Source organism: Neolamprologus multifasciatus, chromosome 16 (assembly GCF_963576455.1).
Source record: "Neolamprologus multifasciatus chromosome 16, fNeoMul1.2, whole genome shotgun sequence".
NCBI classification, from domain to species: Eukaryota; Metazoa; Chordata; class Actinopteri; order Cichliformes; family Cichlidae; genus Neolamprologus; species Neolamprologus multifasciatus.
In genome coordinates this window covers 3,166,741-3,188,154 of record NC_140454.1, presented here as the reverse complement: position 1 = coordinate 3,188,154, position 21,414 = coordinate 3,166,741, and the positions used below count along the sequence as shown (strand labels likewise).

The 21,414-nt window shown below is 39.8% G+C and overlaps 1 protein-coding gene across 2 annotated transcripts; it reads right to left on the bottom strand.

The window, feature by feature from the left end:
- Positions 1 to 12,333: 12,333 nt before the first annotated feature.
- LOC146500016 (high choriolytic enzyme 1-like) lies at positions 12,334 to 20,534 on the bottom strand. Of its 2 annotated transcripts, XM_085135891.1 has the most exons (9): positions 20,103 to 20,530; positions 19,802 to 19,829; positions 19,659 to 19,709; positions 16,458 to 16,589; positions 15,803 to 15,920; positions 14,560 to 14,738; positions 14,162 to 14,243; positions 13,846 to 13,970; positions 12,334 to 13,758 (listed from the first exon to the last, which is right to left on the bottom strand). In XM_085135891.1, coding segments are annotated over exons 1-9 (771 nt in total). In that variant the 5' UTR covers positions 20,157 to 20,530; the 3' UTR covers positions 12,334 to 13,756. The 2 variants fall into 2 exon arrangements, with proteins under 2 accessions (XP_084992017.1, XP_084992016.1); XM_085135890.1 differs by lacking the exon at positions 12,334 to 13,758 and having other exon boundaries at positions 13,838 to 13,970; positions 20,103 to 20,534.
- Between the last annotated feature and the right edge of the window lie 880 nt (positions 20,535 to 21,414).

Here is a 21,414-nt window from a genome sequence, read left to right as displayed (position 1 = left end):
AGTGTTTGATGTCCAGAGGATTCATCAGCTTTAACCATGATAGAAGCAGGAAGTTAAGATGAAGATGAACCAGGTTGTGACTGAAGGACAAAGCTGAAACTTACAGATGTGTACAGATGTGTGGAAAACTCATCAGCAGCCATTTTGGAGGCTCACTGAAGTCCTCCCAGCTGACAGTAGAAAAGTCTGATTTTTTGATTTTGATATTTCTGATATATCAAAAGATATAAATGAATAAAAGACAATAATGAATAACCTGGTTATTCAAATAGCATCCTCCCCACAGCTCCTCAAAGTAACTTTCACTTTCACAAACACGCTCAAAAGCCTGCAGTTTCCTGTCTACTTTGGCACAGAGTGTACTCAGAGTTAGGCCTTTCTTTTATGACCCAACAGAATCAGCACGTACACATTTAAGATTATAACAAGCATTCAAAAGCATTTAAGATTATAGATTCAACTCAACAGTTTAAAGTGGTTATCACTGCACCTGTATTAAAGGCTAATTGGGTGCCAATATGTTTAAACATCTGAATACAATATCAATACTGTAAACTGTATTATTAATGCAATGGTAATGAGGATGATTATTAACAATAGCAGCAAAATATTTCTCTAATCCCCACACTATATGCAAGATTTACATGAAATGAAGCAAACGCAAACTCAGGTATTATCTGTACAAATACTTCAAAGTTTTTCCACAACAGTCAGGTATATTAAGATAGCACACAAATGATTTGTGCCACTACAAAAAATAGTTCCTGTCCTCCAGCAGACATTAAGACACATCACAGGCCTGACAACAGGAAGTGTATCACTCCTAAAAACGACACACTTAAAAAGCTGAACAGAGTCCAAAGTGTGGAGAACCAATGAGAAAAAATACAGAGAGACGTGAGAGCAGAGCAGCCAATCAGATGGGTTCAGGGCTCAGGGGGCGGAGCTGCAGACTGAGGTGGAGCAGAGTGGACTCTACATGAGAGACTGCAGATGATAAACTTTGACAATAATTCATTGATGAACGTGTGTTTATGTGAGGTCAGATTATAAATGTCCTCAGTCAGCTGTTCAGTCTGTGTTTAGATCTTATGGTAGCGCAAACATTATTGCATGTTACCCACAATTCATGTGAAACCTTCACAGTGATTCACATCCATGTGTTAGCTGTTTTACTGCTGGACCATTTCTAATGTGCATTTAACTGTATGATCTCTAATCAATGATCCAAATCGTTGATTCAACTCATCAAAGCCACAAAATGGACTTTAAATACTCGATTTGTGAAATTTGAAGTCAAATGTGAAGAAATAATTTCTCTGTCATTACTGCTGCTGCAGACATACACATATCAAAGCTGAGTTTGTGTCAAAGTACAGACATGATGAAAAATGTATTTTTCCATGTCCTGATAAACACACACATATACATATAAACATATCTACAGTCAGATGAGATGCTTGTAATGGTTCTGTAGGGATTCAGTGAGATTCAGTAAATATCCCATGAGTCCATTTTCAGTCTGATTTCCACTTCCTGCTTTGAGCTCTGTGTGAGTCTGTCTGTACAGTCATTTGCGTGTTGATTTAAGGCAAATCAACATGATTCATGTGACAGCTGCTGCCATAGTAACCCTGTTTTGTCCACACTGAGCTGTGTCAGCTGCAGATGTTCCAGCTGTTTGACATCTGGAAGGACAGAGGGACAATGTTATGGTGCAGCAGCACCGCTCTAGTGTTGTGTATCCTGCAGGTGGAGCTCCACTTATGTGAAATACTAAAGTGAAGTAACAAAGTCCAGGAAACCACTGAACTCTCCAAATCCATTTGACATCCAAATAGAAGAAAATCAAGTGGAAACTTCAAATCAAAGACAAAGTCAAACATCCAAACTCAGCCTGCAGTTCACTGTGTGCACAAACACTAACAGATGGTCACATTTGATATCTGAGCTGGGAGGAAACTGTTTAACAGCAGCTTCAGTCTCTATTAGGCCTTTTCCATTAGTACTTACTCGGCTCGGCACAGCTCCACTTGGTTCTTAGGGTTTTCCATCAGGTGCTAGTTCCTGGTACTGTTTTGTATGGTGGCCCCTAGCAGTGTTGGGAAGGTTACTTTTAAAATGTATTCCATTACAGATTACAGAATACATGCCCCAAAATGTATTCTGTAACGTATTCCGTTACGTTACTCAATGAGAGTAACGTATTCTGAATACTTTGGATTACTTAATATATTATCATGCTGTTTACAACTACATGAATGTACTATTGCTGTGATTTATTACTGTTACTGAAGGACCGCGGCTCCAAACCGTAGTAAAGGGACCTCTGGCTAATACGGTGGGTTCTGGCTCGTAGCCGAAAAATAGCTTTACTTTGTTGTCTGGGTCAACTTTGCTAGCGAGAGACAGAGAGAGGCGTTGAAAGGCTGCTCCAACAGAACTTATTGTTTTTGGAGGAAAACACGAACACGGTGTACAGTCGAGTCTTAATAGCTTACTTACAGCTGGGCTCGTCAGGCACTCTTCTTGGCTGCAGTGGTTATTATTATATTTACATGCTTCCAGCTCCCGTTTCTGCTCGATGACAGCTCATACTTTTCCTTTTTCTCCCTCCCTCGCTCACAGACACATAACGTGTATGGCAGTCCATTCTCCCTGCAGCACGGACTACACTGCCTATGATGCTACATTCTTTAGAGCTATACCTGTAGCATTCTGCCTGTTAGCTTAGCACAACAACAACAGGCGCTCTCTCACCCAGGAAACACGCAGAGAGAGAGCGGCACCCTGTAACCATGGCAACTGTAACGCTGCCGTCTGGAACAACAGAACGTAGCTGTCAAACAAAACCCAAACAGTCCTGACCCGCCACAATATGAAACAGGGAAGTACCGCCGTGTAATCCATTTATTTCAACAAAGTAACTGTATTCTAAATACCACCTTTTTAAACGGTAACTGTAACGGAATACAGTTACTCATATTTTGTATTTTAAATACGTAACGGCGGTACATGTATTCCGTTACTCCCCAACACTGGCCCCTAGAGACAAAGCACGTACAAACTCCAAAACAGAGTTGAATAAAGTTGATGTAAGCAGCACCTGGTAGTCGCCCCTGTCACAAACTGCATCCTGATCCTGGAGGAGGAGGTAGCTTCCTGTCTCCAGACAAATACTTCACTGTATTACTTCATAATAAGTGTTGGTGCTTTGTGTTGGAGACATAACACATTAAACATGGTAGACTGAGACACAATAAGAGACAAAGCAGAAGTTCACACCAAACTAAACAGATATTCAAATGTAGAATCACACAAATGTAGAAATGGAAGTTACATGAAAATATGAAGAAAGTTGAAAGTATTTTGGTTTGACCACAGATTTCAAAATAAAAGCTCCATATTGACATGAACCTGGATAAGCAGCAGAAAAATGATGGATGGTGGAGCTTTGGTTGTTTTCATGTTGTCATAGTTACAGATGTATGTAAAGAGTTTCCTGTAAGGCTTTAATCAGCAGTAGTTCTCCAGGCCTTCTGACAGTCTGTCACAGTTTCTCACACGCTGCTTTCTCACCTGTTTTCACTGCAGTCCTTGTACTTGATGATTTTCAGAGGAACTGAACTATGAATCATCAGGATCCAGACTGGAGTGAAGCAGGAAGCTCAGCTTCTGTATTGTGTCCACTGCAAACATGTGTAAGCAGCATTGTCTCATTCTAGGACAGCTGTAATCTGCAGAGAGCCCATCGTTTCCTGTCTGTTCAGACAGTTTCCTCCACTAAACTCATCGGAATATTCAGCCACAGTCCTCCTCCTCTTTCAGAGACTAAACAGCTTCAGGACTGGACTCCTTTATTACAGCCTGTCCTCATTTTAAAGGAGCTTTATCACAAGTTGAAGTATGGAGGAGAGCGTTGGCTTCACGTGACTCAAATGTCACGGTTCTGGATCAGTTTGACCCAGTATTTTGAGTTGTTATGTTTTGGTTTATTTTTGAATGATGATGATTATGATGATGTTCTACGTTCCAGCTTATTCTGGTTTATGTTTAGTTCTACCTGTGTTAAGTCTGTGTTTCTTAGTCTGCATCCTTGTGTATTGTTTCCTGTTTTATTGTGAAAGTCTATGTCCTATGTTAGTGTGTGCAGCTTTGCTCCCCCTGTCTCGTTAGCCCTGAGCTCTCCCAGCTGTGTCTCCCTCCTGTTGCCCATTCCCTGATTACCACCCTCTGTATATTAGCCCTGTGTTTTCCCGTGCTGTGTTGTACCCTCAGAATTATGCCTGTGTGTTTCAGTTCTCTGTTGCCAGTAGTTTCTGTTCTGTTCATGCTCATGTTTTGTTTTCTCCAGCAATAAAGCTGAGGTTTTGAGCTACATTTCCATGTTTGAGTCCTGCACTTGGATCCACATCTCCACCTGCCCGCACACAGAGTCCTGACAACAAAGCTTCAACAGAAGGAGGCGCTCCGTCTAGAGGCTCAGCTGGAACCAGCGGTGAAGGTAAACAGGCTGTTTCCTGCTCTGGGCCCTGTTTCAGAAAGCCGGTTTAGTGCAAACTCTGAGTAAGTATACCCTGAGTTAATGAAAACTCTGGGTTTTTGGTTTCACAAAGCGAGTTTAGATGAATTCTGAGTGAGTTACTATGACGATACACTCCGTGAAGCTAACCTGCCCCCTAGCAGGTTTACTTCAACTAACCCTGACTTCCTCCGCCTCTTTGTCGGAAACCTGACTGTAGGAAGTGTCAGACATGGCGTGCCCCTTCCTTGAAGAGCCAGTAGATGTTGAAGCCCAAATTCTCCGCAGAGCTCTCCGCCGGGAGAGAGTGATTAGAGCGCGTTTGGACATTTTATCATTTCCTGATGATTTTCTGTGTGAACGTTACCGTTTTTCAGCACAATCTATAATTTATTTGAATAACATCCTCGGGCCTAATATTGCTCATGTGACACATCGCGGACATTCTCTCAGTTCTGTACATATTATTTGTATTGCTCTTTGTTTTTTTTGCAAACGGGAGCTTTCTGTATAATATTGGTGACGCTGAGCATGTTTCCAAGGCTACCGTCTGTCGGGCAGTCAGGAATGTTACAGTTGCACTGAAACGTCTCCTGTACTCGTTTGTGGTGTTCCCCGGTCATAGACCCACAAGATTTATCAAAGAGGGTTTCCACAAAATTGCAGGTATCAGGATGAACAAAACTTAATTCATGATGTGGTGATACTTGAACTACTTAAATTTTACATTTATTTTCAGGGTTCCCAGGCGTGATTGGCTGTATAGATGGCACTCACATTCCAATCATTGCTCCTTCAGTAAATGAAGGTGACTATGTGAACAGGAAGTCTTTCCACAGCATTAATGTACAGGTACATAGTTCCCTGTAGCATTTCAAACTAACAAATTATTTCATTATAGTAATGATGCTAATTTGTGTTCTCTGCACTGTGAAGATCATATGTGATGCTGCCAACATTATCACAAATGTGGAAGCCAAGTGGCCAGGCTCTGTTCATGACTCACAAATTTTTCGTGAATGTACACTGAGCACAAAATTTGGACATGGTGAGTTGAAAATACTTTAAAATATATAAAGACCAATTGCTACAGGGACATTTGAACTGAAGTGTATCCTTCTGTCTTAGGAGAGTTCACTGGCTACTTGCTTGGTGATAGGGGGTATCCATGTTTACCCTATTTGCTTACCCCTGACCCTGAACCGGGCCCACAGCAGCGATATAATCTGGCTCATTGCAGGACAAGAGCCAGAGTTGAAATGACTATCGGAATGCTCAAGGCCCGGTTCCAGTGCCTTCAAAGACTCAGGGTCACCCCAGAAAGGGCATGTGACATTATTGTGGCATGTGTGATTCTTCACAACATTGCCACAATTAGAGGAGAACACTGTCCTTCTGAACCAAACATCAGCAGTGATCCAAACCATGAACATCCTGACCCTCCCACGGACATACAAGATGGAAGAGCAGTCAGAGACACCATATGTCACAATCATTTCCTTTGACCCATCACCTCAACATGTTGAAAGAAGAATAAACAGATTTTTTGTTCAACTGGCTTTATTGGTCGCCTGTATTTCCTGTACACAAAGTATTAATAAGTATATTATTATGTTGTTCAAACACTGAAATAATTCGTCCATCTCTGACCACTTCACCCACCCTTAACTGATGTTCCAGCAGTAAAATCTCAATCTTGGTCTTTTGGATCTGCTGCTTGAAGTGTTCCATTTCCAAGTCGCATTTTTTTTTTTTTTTTTTCTTGATCAAATAGGTCTTGTACTGCTGCTTTACAGGGAGCTATTGAAACACAGAAAATAGCATTAACATTCATAGTACATGCCTACTTAGGTTGGTTGTAAATCAGTGCTGAACATCTTACTGAGGAAAGGTTTGTTGGAGAAGTGGCTGGACCCTCTTCCTCTTCATTTCCATCATCACTCTGTTAGAGACATAGAAAGTCCATGGTTTTATTATAGCACCAAATTTTATTCAATTGTTATATTTTCCATTGTAAGATGTAAACCTCATGAAGTGTCTCTGTTGCTTCCTCCTCTGTAACAGCTGTCAATGTTTCTTCATTATTTTCCTGTAGTAAAGAAATTAACAACATTGCTGTTCTACTTTAAACTCATGTAATCTGTGGAGTATTAAGAGTACTCACAACTGCATGTTGGTCTGGCTCAACAGGAGGCTGCACCAGATGCAGTACACCATCACCATCAACTGATAGAATATGAGGTTTATACAGGTCACTTATAACTTACAAGGCACCAAATGGCAATTAACAAACATATACCAATCACCTTACACTACATTGTCATTATGCTCTCAAAGACAACCAAGACTGAGGGAAGGCAAAATCAATGTGTTACTTTTTTTCCGCAAAATTTGCATGTTTTCGGTATATGCTGCCATCAGAATTTCGACCTCAAGTGCTGTAAAATACATTGACCGCGCCTTCTTTCCCTCCGTCTCCATGGTGACCCGCTTAATCTGTGCTCCACTAATCAGGGCTTGATGTATCCTCGTGCGCGCGCTTAACTTGGGGTTAAAGCAACTCCGCGTTGATTGAACTAATTGTTATCAGCCTTTCTGACACCGAATATTCCGAGTTGGACAGTTCGGGGTTACTCAACCCTGAGTATCATTTTTAACTCTGAGTTTTCTAAACCCGCTTTCTGAAACAGACCCCTGACGTAAAAACAGTTATGTTAACTTGATTCTCTTGGCAAAAATTATTTTAAAAAGAGGGTCAATCATGCAAATCTGGCAATAGAAGCCAAAGTTACAGCCCCTCAGAGTTTAAAGAGAAAAGGCACGTTTCCAACACTCGGTTATGCAAAGGGAAACAGGCCCAAAGTGCCTGAGTGTGTGGGTAATTCTTCAAATAATATTCAAAAGCAAACATTTTTAAGCATGTAAATAAAATTAAATCATTTCTGCTCTTTAATACCTAAGAAATTAAAACTGGCAGATGGTACCAAAATGTGAAACACCTGGCTATCTGTGCATTTAGTGCTGTAAGTTTTCACTGTTTACCTTCAGAAGCATAAATCTTTGCAAAGAAAATGTTCATATGTGGATTCCTGGTTTTCTGGAGTTAATTTTTAAATTTTAATTTTTAATTATTTTTAAATTGGTTCCAGGCAATAAAATCTAAAAATAAATCAATCGACTTCCTTTTTCTGTGTTACAGCCTCAGTGACTCTGACACAGTGCTGTAATATTTACACCTCTGATGAAATCAGAGTTTGTAGTTGCAGAGAAATACTCGACTCATTTTGGGCATTTACGAGCAGGAACCTCAGAAAGCCCCTCGGTGCTTCACTGGTTAAGAAGCAAAGCAAACATTAGTTAACAGTAATGTTAATTAAGGCCCAAAGTTTAGGAAAGAACGTTAGCACTTCACTAATGAATGTAATGCTGATTCATGTACTTGTTTTGTAATGTGCATGTTGTGCGTTGCTATTTCCCATATTCTTTGGCACTGATAGATGACATGAAAAGTCTCAGGCAGGACCTGAGCCTGCCAGCTGCTGACAGTGAGCAGGGAGAGAGCAGCAGAAGCTGGTCAAGAGCAGGGCAACTTTCAGCCCCCTTCATCAGGTCAGAAATCATTTGGGTGTCTGTGTGAAATGTCTGATTTTTAAAAAATCTTTTTTGTAGACACATTTATTAAATGTTTAACAATTATATAGAAGAAAGACAATGTAAAGAACAAAACATTTGGCCCATAAACACGGTCAGGAACATAGCTGTAATTCTTTTTTACTGGCATACATCATTTGTGGGGCATCTTATTGCGAAACCTGATTGTGAGGAGGTAATAATTTCACCTCCTCACTACGTACGACTCTGGATACTGTAGCTCCAGTGAAAACTAAGGTCTCTAATCAGAAGTACCTGACTCCGTGGTATGATTCTCAAACACGTAGGCTAAAGCAGATGACTCGTAATCTGGAGAGGAAATGGCGTGTCACAAATTTAGAGGATCATCATTTAGCCTGGAGAAATAGTTTGTTGCTTTATAAGAAAGCCCTCCGCAAAGCCAGAACAGCTTACTATTCGTCACTGATTGAAGAAAATAAGAACAACCACAGGTTTCTCTTCAGCACTGTAGCCAGGCTGACAAACAGTCAGAGCTCTGTTGAGCCAACCATCCCTTTAACGTTAAGTAGTGATGACTTCATGAACTTCTTCACAAATAAAATTTTTATCATTAGAGAAAAAATTACCAATAATCATCCCACAGATGTAATATTATCTACAGCTACTCTTAGTTCCATTGATGTTAAGTTAGACTCTTTTTCTCCAATTGATCTTTCTGAGTTAACTTCAATAATTACTTCCTCCAAACCATCAACGTGTCTTTTAGACCCCATTCCTACAAAACTGCTCAAAGAAGTCCTGCCATTGATTAATTCTTCGATCTTATATATGATCAACCTATCTCTAATAATCAGCTATGTACCACAGGCCTTCAAGGTGGCTGCAGTTAAACCTTTACTCAAAAAGCCATCTCTAGACCCAGCAGTCTTAGCTAATTATAGGCCAATCTCCAACCTTCCTTTCATATCAAAAATCCTTGAAAGAGTAGTTGTCAAACAGCTAACAGATCATCTGCAGAGGAATGGTTTATTTGAAGAGTTTCAGTCAGGTTTCAGAGTTCATCACAGCACAGAAACAGCTTTATTGAAGGTTACAAATGATCTTCTTATGGCCTCTGACAGTGGACTCATCTCTGTGCTTGTCCTTCTTGACCTTAGTGCAGCGTTCGATACTGTTGACCATAATATCCTATTAGAGCGATTAGAACATGCTGTAGGTATTACAGGTACTGCACTGCAGTGGTTTGTATCATATCTATCTAATAGACTCCAATTTGTGCATGTAAATGGAGAGTCCTCTTCACACACTGAGGTTAATTATGGAGTTCCACAGGGTTCAGTGCTAGGACCAATTCTGTTTACATTATACATGCTTCCCTTAGGCAGCATCATTAGAAGACATAGCATACATTTTCACTGCTATGCAGATGGCACCCAGCTCTATCTGTCCATGAAGCCAGATAACACACACCAATTAGTTAAACTGCAGGAATGTCTTAAAGACATAAAGACTTGGATGGCCGCTAACTTTCTGCTTCTTAATTCAGATAAAACTGAGGTCATTGTACTCGGCGCTGAAAAGCTTAGAAATATGGTATCTAACCAGATTCTTACTCTGGATGGCATTACCTTGGCCTCCAGTAACACTGTGAGGAACCTTGGAGTCATTTTTGACCAGGACATGTCCTTCAACGCACATATTAAACAAATATGTAAGACTGCGTTCTTCCATTTGCGCAACATCTCTAAAATTAGAAATATCCTGTCTCAGAGTGACGCTGAAAAACTAGTTCATGCATTTATTACTTCCAGGCTGGACGACTGCAATTCATTATTACCAGGATGTCCAAAAAACTCACTGAAAAGCCTTCAGCTAATCCAAAATGCTGCAGCAAGAGTCCTGACAGGGACTAGAAAGAGAGAGCAGATCTCTCCTGTTTTGGCTTCCTGTTAAATCCAGAATTGAATTCAAAATCCTGCTCCTCACATACAAGGTCTTAAATAATCAGGCCCCATCTTATCTTAATGACCTTGTAGTACCATATCACCCTATTAGAGCACTTCGCTCCCGCTCTGCAGGCCTACTTGTTGTTCCTAGAGTATTTAAAAGTAGAATGGGAGGCAGAGCCTTCAGTTTTCAGGCCCCTCTTCTGTGGAACCAGCTTCCAGTTTGGATTCGGGAGACAGACACTATCTCTACTTTTAAGATTAGGCTTAAAACTTTCCTTTTTGCTAAAGCATATAGTTAGGGCTGGACCAGGTGACCCTGAATCCTCCCTTAGTTATGCTGCATTAGACGTAGGCTGCCGGGGATTCCCATGATGCATTGGGTTTTTCCTTTCCAGTCACCTTTCTCACTCACTATGTGTTAATAGACCTCTCTGCATTGAATCATATCTGTTATTAACCTCTGTCTCTCTTCCACAGCATGTCTTTTATCCTGCCTTCCTTCTCTCACCCCAACCGGTCGCAGCAGATGGCCGCCCCTCCCTGAGCCTGGTTCTGCCGGAGGTTTCTTCCTGTTAAAAGGGAGTTTTTCCTTCCCACTGTCGCCAAAGTGCTTGCTCATAGGGGGTCATATGATTGTTGGGTTTTTCTCTGTATCTATGAAGCGCCTTGAGGCGACTTTTGTTGTGATTTGGCGCTATATAAATAAATAAATTGAATTGAATTGACTTTCCCTCATCCACCTGCTGCCTCCACCACTTGCTAATGTTACTGAATCTGTGGAAGCTCCGCGATAGCCACCACACGAAGTAACGAATAACGAGCCTATCTAAATCCCAGTAACGACTAATGCATTCCTGATTTTGGCATAATAACTAGTAGTAGTTACTGTAACGTGTTACTTAATAACGCGTTAGTCCCAACACTGGACATGAATGAGTTGAAGGGAAGTTATGAACTGTTTCTGAGAGACAGATAACACCAGGATCCTTTTCTAAGTAGCTGACAGCTGGTAATTGTGCAGGGGCGGGTCTAGCAAAGTTTTGCCAGGGGGACCAGGTAGGGCATTAACAGGGAGAGGGGGGCACAAAGAAATACTTTTCTTTTTTATTGTCATTTACAATGTCTCGCTTTTAACAAATAATTGTCTGAATCTTACAACAAACATTTTCATCTGATGTAAAATGTATAGAAATCCATTATTGTACATAGTAATTTTTTTAGGGTCCCATCATATTTTCTTCAGAAGTAAGTACTGTATATGATGCCAGTATTTCCCACATTTTCTAGATACTGTACCAGTACTGTGTGTAAAATGCCATCAAAAAGTCAATTAAGTTTTATTCTTTCTCACCTGTCTTTCTGTCTCCTTTCACTTTTTAAAGGTTGCCATGTTAGAAAACATATTTTGCCCTGCCATGCTGTTTATTGATGTGGCAAATGAATGGTTTATGAAAATATATCTAAATCTGTCATCAGTAATCAGTAATGATCATGTCTCACCTCCATTCTTCTCTGTCTTAATTTCAGGTTTTCACCATGTGTTGTAGTTAGTTCAGGAGGTTAACTTGACCAAGCAGTCTACTTTCAGGTACTGTTTAGAATAGCAGAATAGGAAGGATGGTGTAGGTTTAAGTTTATTAGACTGATACATATATACCAACAAGACAGTGTACATCACTGTGACAACAGTGTTTGTTTTCATTCAAAGGATTTATGGTTTTTCCTATAATACCTGGTGGGCCGGTCTCTAGTCAAAATGCCCGGGCCGATTTTTTGTCCCAGTCCAGCCCTGGTCAGGAGTCACAGTCAAGTGTGAGCTGCATGGTCCCTCTATGAACATTGTGGCTTTTCTAATGGCCCCTGTTAAGTCTAATTGTTGAATGTTGTCAATGTGTTTCTTAAATTTTTAAGGTCTTAGTTCAATCTATAGGATCAAGACATTCCTTTGATCCTGACCACCTCTCCAGCCACTCTGTGCTGGGGGAGGATTATTGTAGACACATCCCTTGTGAAGATTCTGTTTCTTGTGTGGTAAGCTCCCTGCCCTTTTGTGGCTTCACTGTGTTGTGCATGGTGAAGTAGGGCTGGGCGATATGGCCTAAAATCCATATCGCGATATAATTTGAAGCATGTGCGGTAACGATATATATCATGATATATTCTTTTCTTCTGTATAACGTATTTTGCACACTATAAGGCACACTTACAATCCTTTAATTTTCTCAAAAATCGAGAGTGTGCCTGTATGAATTCTGGTTGTGCTTACTGACCTCGAACCGATTTGGGCGTGCAGAAATGTTGCTGCTTTATTGGGTGTAACAATTAAGTTTAACATCCAGGCATCCACGAAAACAGAATTTATTCAATTTAACGGAGTTAGAAGTTAACAGGAAGTTAGCTCGCTAGTTTACACCTAAACATTTCATACCATGTTCTGACAGATATTTTTGAAACTAATTAAAACGTACAGCTCTGCTACCACTTCCAACATAAATGAAGACAGAAAAATAAACAGAAGTGACATTTGCAGGGTTACTGAAGTTGGACTACCTGGTATATAATGTTGTGCTACGTGATTGCTAGCGACACAGCTATGTTAGCATAACATTAGCAGAGTGAAGCTGGAGGATGAACGCTAACTTTTTCTCCACTCGATAAAAGTTAACGTGAGGAATTCTGGTGGTCAGGGATGTTACGGAAGTGGAGGAAGCGCAGTTTTTGGCTTTCCCCATATTTCAAAAGTGCTTCATCTCTTTGCTGTGACTGTCGCCCGCCATGATTTGCAGATGATAATTGTTGTAGCCGCTGCGATGCTTTCGACCAAAACAGGCACAGCTTGATGACATCATCACCATGCGCTATCACGATAGAGCGATATAGTCAAAATCTCTATCGTTGGCCAAATTTATATTGTTTCTATCGTATATCGTTTATGTCGCCCACCCCTATGGTGAACCAATACAGGAATTGAACCATAAATTGGGCGTTGGGGAGATTACGATTTTATGACTAAGGATGTTGTTAGAAACAGTTGGAAGTCACGCACACAGAGAGACACGCATTCTCACATACTCACTCAAACACACACACACACACACACACACACACACACACACACACACACGTACGTTCAAGCAAGAAAAATTAGGAAAAAGACATTGTCAGAAAAATAGATTTTTAAAATATCAGAAGAAAGATTCTTCTTCTTACACTTGTGACACTGGACAATATCTACACACTATATCTTGTTGATACAAAAGAAACTGCTGGTCATGTATAGAGTAAGACAACAGTCATGATCATTCCATGAAAGATTTGACTTTTTGTTTTGTTCACATATTTTTTCACTTTGCTGTTTTGCCAAACAAAATTTTTTGAGACATGTCGCAGTCGCAAGGTTTGTTTCTATGTCTGCATCATTTACAGTTACAAAGTTAATTAATCAAAAGGGGAGAAAACCTCAACAGAAAGCGAGATAACACCATCACCCTCTGGTATATAAGCCTGCAGTTTAGCTCGTAAAACAAAGACCCAGAACTTCAACTCTCTAAATGTGATATTTGCAGCACATTTTTTGTTTTATTTTAAGTATAGTGGATCCAATCCCTTGGTGTAATGCTGGTGTTTGGGCATCTGAAGAATCTGGATGCAAAGTTGAAGGTTCTTGCTGAATTTCTGGTTAGGAAAAAAAAATCAACTCCGATCAGTACTTGCTTCGTACAAAAAGAATTTCTTTTTTGTGGGTGTGTCTTAATTACTCACAGCATCCATAAAGCCCGTTTACACGAGCAGTGTCATTGGCACTCATTTGGAAAGCATTTCCAAAATTACGATTAGGATTGGACCTGGCAACAATTGTTGGCTTCCCATTCTTGGAGAAGTATAATCTAAAAGAACAAACAACAGCACACAAACACACACACAAACATACATACGCGGTTATATTGGGAAAACAGAGGAGAAAATGGGCCTATAAAGTATTTAACATTAAAAATCCATCCCCCACTTTCTTGCAGAAAATGCAAAACATGTAAGGGAATATAAAACCTTACAAAGTCCCTCTCACACAGCAACTCACCTGCCATAGTGCATGACAGAAGTGAAGTCATAGGGAGACTGCAAATTGTTGGTCTGCACTTTCACAAAGTTGTTCTCTTTTCCTAAACAGAAATTTCCATAAAATATTACATGTTTTTATATGCTTCCACTTCAAAATCCGTCTTCAGTCTCAGCTCTTTGAAGATGTATACATCGAAATGCTAGCTAATCTCTCCTGTGGTCATTTGTTTGATAGTCTTGGGACTAAAGAAATACAAACAAAATCTTCTATGCAGTGCTCACTTGAACTGCAGTGTTTTATGTGCTGAGTTTGGAAAAACACAGATTACTTGTAATATGTACACTGCTGTGAAACAGGAGGATGTCCCATTGTGTACTAAGTTAACTGTAACCAACGTTTTGGGTAGTTCAGCTGACCTGGGATGATGTTCCCAGTAAGGATCCTCACATGCTGATCTCTGTCAGAGCGGACCTGCTCGTGGTGGAAGCCCAGAGCATGAAGAACCTCATGTTGCACCGTCGACTGATACAAGCAACCATTTCTCTGTAGGGAGATTGGCTGTCCTCCACTCTGACGGCCCAGGTATGAATAACACCTGATATAGACAATGACATCACTTAAAAAATAGGTGGACTGTTCTATTGCCTAGCACTATGCATCCTCCTCCTTCAGCTAGTCATGTTAAGGCTAAAGTACCAAAAAAAGCAATGACAGTAATCATGTGACTTTGACACTGTGGCTCTATAGACACTGCTCGAACCACACTTTAGCTTTTGTACTTTAATATCTTAAATAATATTTTAAAATAAAAAACACACATATCCATTATCAACTAAAGTAAATAAACAGATACCGGTCAAATCAATCTCAGAAGATTTTTAAACATCTGTCATCCCTTAATCATCTAATAACCCACCAGATTCATCTTTTCGCCTTACAAGGGGCCGGTCTCTAGTTTTGGAACTAGTGGACCAAATAGTATGTGAAATAATTAAGAGCAGATGAATAAAATGCGCTTTACACTCCTATGCAACAGTATAAATTTCATCTAGTAGCAAACAAAAATAAAACTGGACATTTTACAGTACAAGGTGTCAGGGGTCGTGTGCGGAGGCGAGGAAGAGATGACCCACACGCACGACTCTTGGTGCAGAATGAGGTTTATTGGAAACGGAGACAAAAGATGACAGGATGGCTGGCTGAACTTAATGGACTGGTAGACTAACTGGCTGACTGAACTGAACACGCGACAGGAACAACATCAATGACACGACAGTGAATGAGTGGAAACAGAGGACTTAAATACACAGACTGATGAGGATGATAATGAGAGACCAGTGAGTACACAGCTGAACATAATCTGGCTAATAACACAAGAGACACGCTGACACAGGAAAAGCAGGAAGTGAGAACATTGATGTGGCAACATAACCTAAATGTGACAAAACTGAAAACACTGGGTCACCGACCCAGGAACCCTGACACAAGGTCAATGCAGAATGGTCCTTCAAGAACCTGTTTTGATGACACATACAGAATATTTGTAATGCAATAATTTTCAGAATTGCATTTTCGAAGGGTTTTGAGGGTGTGGGTGTATCAGTCCTGTCCTGCCATGTAAATACAAGGACAGTCTAAGTACAGCAAGTGCATTCTCACCCTTTTCCAGAGAAGAAGTGAATGAAATCTGTCTGGTTTGTACGCCAGACAAACCGGACGCAGGTGGAATTGTGGAAGGTGACTAGGGCACTGATGATGATGTTGCGCTCTTGGTTGCCTGCAGATTCAAATATGAGTCTGATGAGGAGCTTCTTCAGTATTCAGTATCTTCAATATGTTTCAGCCATTTCAACTTGGCAGCATAAACAGTATTTACAATCTGTGCTGCTTCGAGGATCTCTGAGTTCCCATCCCTATCTATCTATCCCTATCTATCTATCTATCTGTCTGTCTGTCTGTCTGTCTGTCTGTCTGTCTAACTAACTAACTAACTAACTAACTGTCTGTCTGTCTGTCCACATATATGAGAGAGAAAAATTGAGAAAGTGACATTAAATGAAAACATAATTTGAAAATTGTGTGCATCTGTATATGATATCAATTCAGAATACTTATACAAATATGACCTTTCAGTTTAAATGCTTTTTAGTTAATCTGACAATAAAACAGCATAGTTAACAAAGCAGTAATTTTGGAAACCACTTGAAATATATATTATATATATTTATATAATAATGGGTTTTATTGAACTATTTTTATCCATCTCTCCTTTTCATAAAGTCTGTGTTTAATGGTTAAAGTTTGTACTGCTTACTGTATTCAGTGCCAATGGAGACAGGTACATAGACATAGGGTTCAGTTTTAGGCCACTTGCAGCCAATGGCTGTGCATGGATCAGCATTCCTGGTAGTAGTGGGTACAATGTCACCATGAACCAACACTTTTGCTGCAGAACAACAAACAGAGAGTGGTTAAATACTCAATACTTAGGTTGCCATTTGCTCAGTTATGTCAAAACAAAGAGGTAAATGCTTACAGCATTTACTTTATTGATTGCACAATTACAATGTTTGATAATAACACAAATAAAACAGCTGACTAAGACAAGCCAGTAAATGACCAAAAGGTTGATTGATCATTGTGTCTGTTGGGAGTCTATTTTATGTTAGTTTTTCTCAGTTGCTTTGGTGCATTTCTCACAACAGAATTAAACTTTGCACAATAGTTAGTTCAACCTCCACAACATGTAGTCGTTTTGGCACAACCTTGTGGCAGCAAATGCCTTTGGACATGAAGCAGTTGAGTAAGTACAAATATCTAAAGAATGGTCACTTTTGACTTGCTATTCATCACTATCTCCTTGCTTTTATCATGAATGTCACAATTATTTATACTTGTACCGGCTGAATAGTCATTATCCTTACAACTAATAGTCTTCATTTCATTGCTTGTGTCAGTGCACTCAAAATTGTTGAACATCTTGTCAAACAATTTGTACACCCATTTTGAAAACCCTATTTTTAAGGAGTTTCCATAAAAATCTCCATAAATTACTTTTCTCAGGTGAACCTTATCTCACACTAATGAAAATTGGTGCGTGTTACTCTTACTTGCAACCAATGAAAAGCCTCTTCTACCCAGTCACAGGTAAATCGCGTTACAGTATCCCCTACTCTACAAGTATATATATAATGTAAACCAACAGACAGGATTGGCATGAGGTGCACACTGAATCTACAAAACTGCAGAACATGGAACGTCAGCCTTGTGGAAGAGGGGTGAGGATCGGTGGAGGACGAGGACAAAACCGGGTAAGAAGAGGCCAAACACGTTCCTGACGAAATCAGGGCAACACTTGTGGATCATGTGATAAACCATGGCCTCACAATGGCCGAGGCTGGTCGAAGGGTGCAGCCAAATGTTGGGAGAACTACTGTAAGTTCTATTATTCAGACATTTTGTCGGGAAAACAGGTGAGCATACTGTAATGTAGTTATTCAGCACAAACTAATTTGCTCTGCACTTTCATAGTCATACAGGAGACTTGCATTAGGACATGACCTTATAGATCTTTACATATAGACGTACTGTAACTGAAGCGCAGGCTTGGCCCAGGTGTGGCATAGTGTGCTGTGGTACAATACAGTAATGCTGTAAAGAAAGGAGTTTTGAATGATAGTCCTGTAACAATTACTGTAAGCATGTTTGCGCTTATTTATGTTTGTGTTTTTTCATCTGCATCTCAAAAAGGACTGCCAGACAACCTAGAAGAGGTGGAAGAGGTCCACTTTTGACTCCGCAGCAAGAGGAAAGAATTTGTGCAATGGTGGCTGCAAACAACGCTTTGAGACTGAGAGAAATACAAAGAACTGTCGTAGAAGATGACACCATCTTCGGAAATATTCAGTCAATATCAATTTCCACCATAGAAAGTGTCCTCAGACGGAATGAAATGTCCATGAAGCAATTGTACAAAGTACCATTTGAACAGTGATTGAGTGAAGGAGCTCCGTCACCAGTATGTACAGGTAAAACATGTTTGCATATGTACCTCTGTTTACTGTAAAAGTTTAGGCCATGTACTGCACTTACATTTATGAATGTTACTGTAATCCTATTTACAATTCAAACTGTACAATCTGTTGTGCCAAATGCACCATTACAGACTTTTTCATTCTCATCCTTTGTATAGCATATCCTGGAATTGGCACATATTTATATATCTTGACGAAGCGGGATTCAATCTCGCAAAAGGCAGACGGCGTGGACGAAATCACATTGGAGAAAGAGCCACCATTGATGTCCGAGGCCAACAAGGAGGAAATATTACAATCTGTGCAGCAATCTCAGAAAATGGCGTTCACACCCATATTCCTCGTATTGGTGCATACAATACACAACACCTGTTGGCTTTTCTGGACGCTCTTTATAGGGACCTAATCCCACAAAATGAAAGGGAAGATCCTGGTGACAACTGGACAATGTATGTAGTGGTTTGGGATAATGTTAGCTTCCATCACTCTGCTGTAGTCAGGCAGTGGTTTGCAGCACACGACAGGATGCTTATGGAGTTTCTTCCTCCTTACACTCCATTCCTAAATCCAATTGAGGAGTTTTTCTCTTCCTGGAGGTGGAAGGTATATGACAGGCATCCACATACCCAAATGACCCTGCTAGCAGCTATGGATGCAGCTTGTGATGACATCACAGCAGAGTCCTGCAGAGGGTGGATTCGACACTCCAGAAACTTTCCCCGATGCATCGATAGAGCTGACATTCGCTGTGATGTTGATGCAAATATGTGGGCAGACAGACGGGAGCGTCTAGATATCAATGATTGATATGCAGCAGTGTCTGTTTTTCAGGGTTTTCATAACTACTGCAGTAAGGTTTACAGTCTAAGTGAGTTTATGTTTGCTGTAAAATGTTTGATTTTCCCCAGTTGCATAATGCTGTGAAAACTTTCAATTGAATATTATCAAGAGTGCATATGAAGTGTCTTGATTGTCCTTTACAATTTATGGTTTTCAACATGCCATGCATGCTGTCCAGACTTGACATGTCATTGGGAAGCACCTACAAAGAAATCCGTCACAATGAGAACATGTTCAAACCATTTGATTTTGTGACCAAAGGTGCTGGTGTTATGACTTGTAATTGTGACACTTTGTTTGATATAAGTACTTGCTTTTGATGAATATATTATCTGTTTTGATTAAGGGACTTGCTTTTGAAGCATTGACTACTTATTTTGAGCAACTGACTTGCTTTTGAACAACTGACTTTTCTTTCTGATGAAGTGACTCACTTTTGCAAGTTATCCACCATGTTTTGTAGTTTGCACTAATTGTTTTGAGAAGAGCCTTAGTAGTGGTGCAGAGATCAATTCTGTTGTGAGAAATGCACCAAAGCAACTGAGAAAAACTGTAACATGTCAGTTCTCAGGGATCTTTCATTTTCATTCAGAATTTATATGTTAACAAAAAAGAGTTTTATTTTATAAATCTTCACTTACTTGACTTAGCATTGACTTTTTCAATGATCGCTGAGGCGCCCAGAAACTCATCTGTGGATACAAGAGGAAACCAGCAGATTAACTTTAAGCTCTTATATTAAAAACACCTCAATATGTTGGAAGTATTTCATCACTGAACGCACCAGTTATATTTCTAATGACAGCAGCCCTCTGCAATAAAAAAACAAGACATTTTCAACTTACTCTTAATCACATTTGAAATCACACTGACAAATGTTATTGTTGGATATTTGCTGCAAACAAAAACTATTATGTGAAAATACTTCAGCTGTGTCACGCTTAAACGCTCATAACATCTTAGAAATCTGGAAATCCATCGTCACAACCGCGTTAAGCAGACATGGTTATAATTACATGACTTTCACAGAACAGCCGGCAGTGTTGAACAACATTTAATACCTTTGCTGGAAGAGTCAAGCTTACCAGACAAACGGCTGTCATTGACAGGCAGATGGAGAAGAAAAAGGCTGGAGTCATGATGTTGGTCCTTTGCAGTTAACCTACAGTCAAAATCTGAACAGCACTGTTTAATACCTTGGCTCCTGAGTAAGGAGAACTGTCTCTATCAATTCTCAGTAAGCAAGACACACATGAAAGAAGATTATGTATGAATAGATGAAAAATTTCAAGTGACAAAAGACTCAGTGCTACGTGAGACAAAGGGCTGGGATGGAAACCACGAAACAGGTTTTTAAGATTAGTTTTTCTAAATAAAGCATCCTTGCGTGCAACCTGATCAAACCACAAGCTGTGCTTAAAATGATTACATAAGAGATCAGATATAAATCAGTAAATGGAGAAACAGAGTTTAAATGTTCATTTTATTTCTTAAAAAACTATTTATTTAGTTATCTGTTCATTACAATTGATCCACTTTTTTCTTGGAATTATTATTTTTATTTATACACAGAAAACAGTTGCAGGTGGATGATTCAGAAATGAGGAAGTAAAGCTGTCAACAACAAAAGTAGGCTCACGTGTAACAAGAAAAAAAAACATCTCTAAGCTGGCTCACCAGAGAATACAAATAACAAAGGACAGCATATTTTAGTAAGGAGGTCTATTTTTGAATTCCTGATAGTCCCTAGGAATAGAAGCAAAGGCACGTATTACCGTACCTGCTAGTCTTACTGGTTCATGAACAGAAAGTTACAGTTTGTGAAGTGTGATCTAAATAGGAGTGTTTACTGGAAGCTTTTGGGCAGCACCACAGTCACACTGGCATTGAGATAGGGACGTGCTATGCGATGTGCTGTGAGGCCAGAGTGCTACCCAATTCAACACTGTGCAGCAAATCACGAGCCTGTGATATTGCCATATGTAGAGCTGGTAAACTTTACAAGTGTCAGAAACCTTTCCCTTCTTTCTTATTCTTTTTCTTAGAAAGTGGAGTTCCAAAGATCACTCTTAAACTCAGAGACGAAGAAAAATAAATGCTAAAGATTTGAAAATCAAAACCATACACAAAAGTCCAATTCGATCAGATTAGAAATACAACTCTTTAACAAACTAATAGTGATTTAAGCTACATTAGCTAATGTTTTTGACACTTTGGAAGAAAAAAAAATAAGCAGACACTTTATAAGTCACAGCAATGTATACACGTTATGGGCACAGTTTGAACTTTTGACATATTTCATGAATTGTGTTTTAAATATGTGTCACTGATTTGTGTCATAAAATTATGCCTCCATCTTTCTGTTGCAGCAAGAAAAATCTTATTTAGTGGCAAACC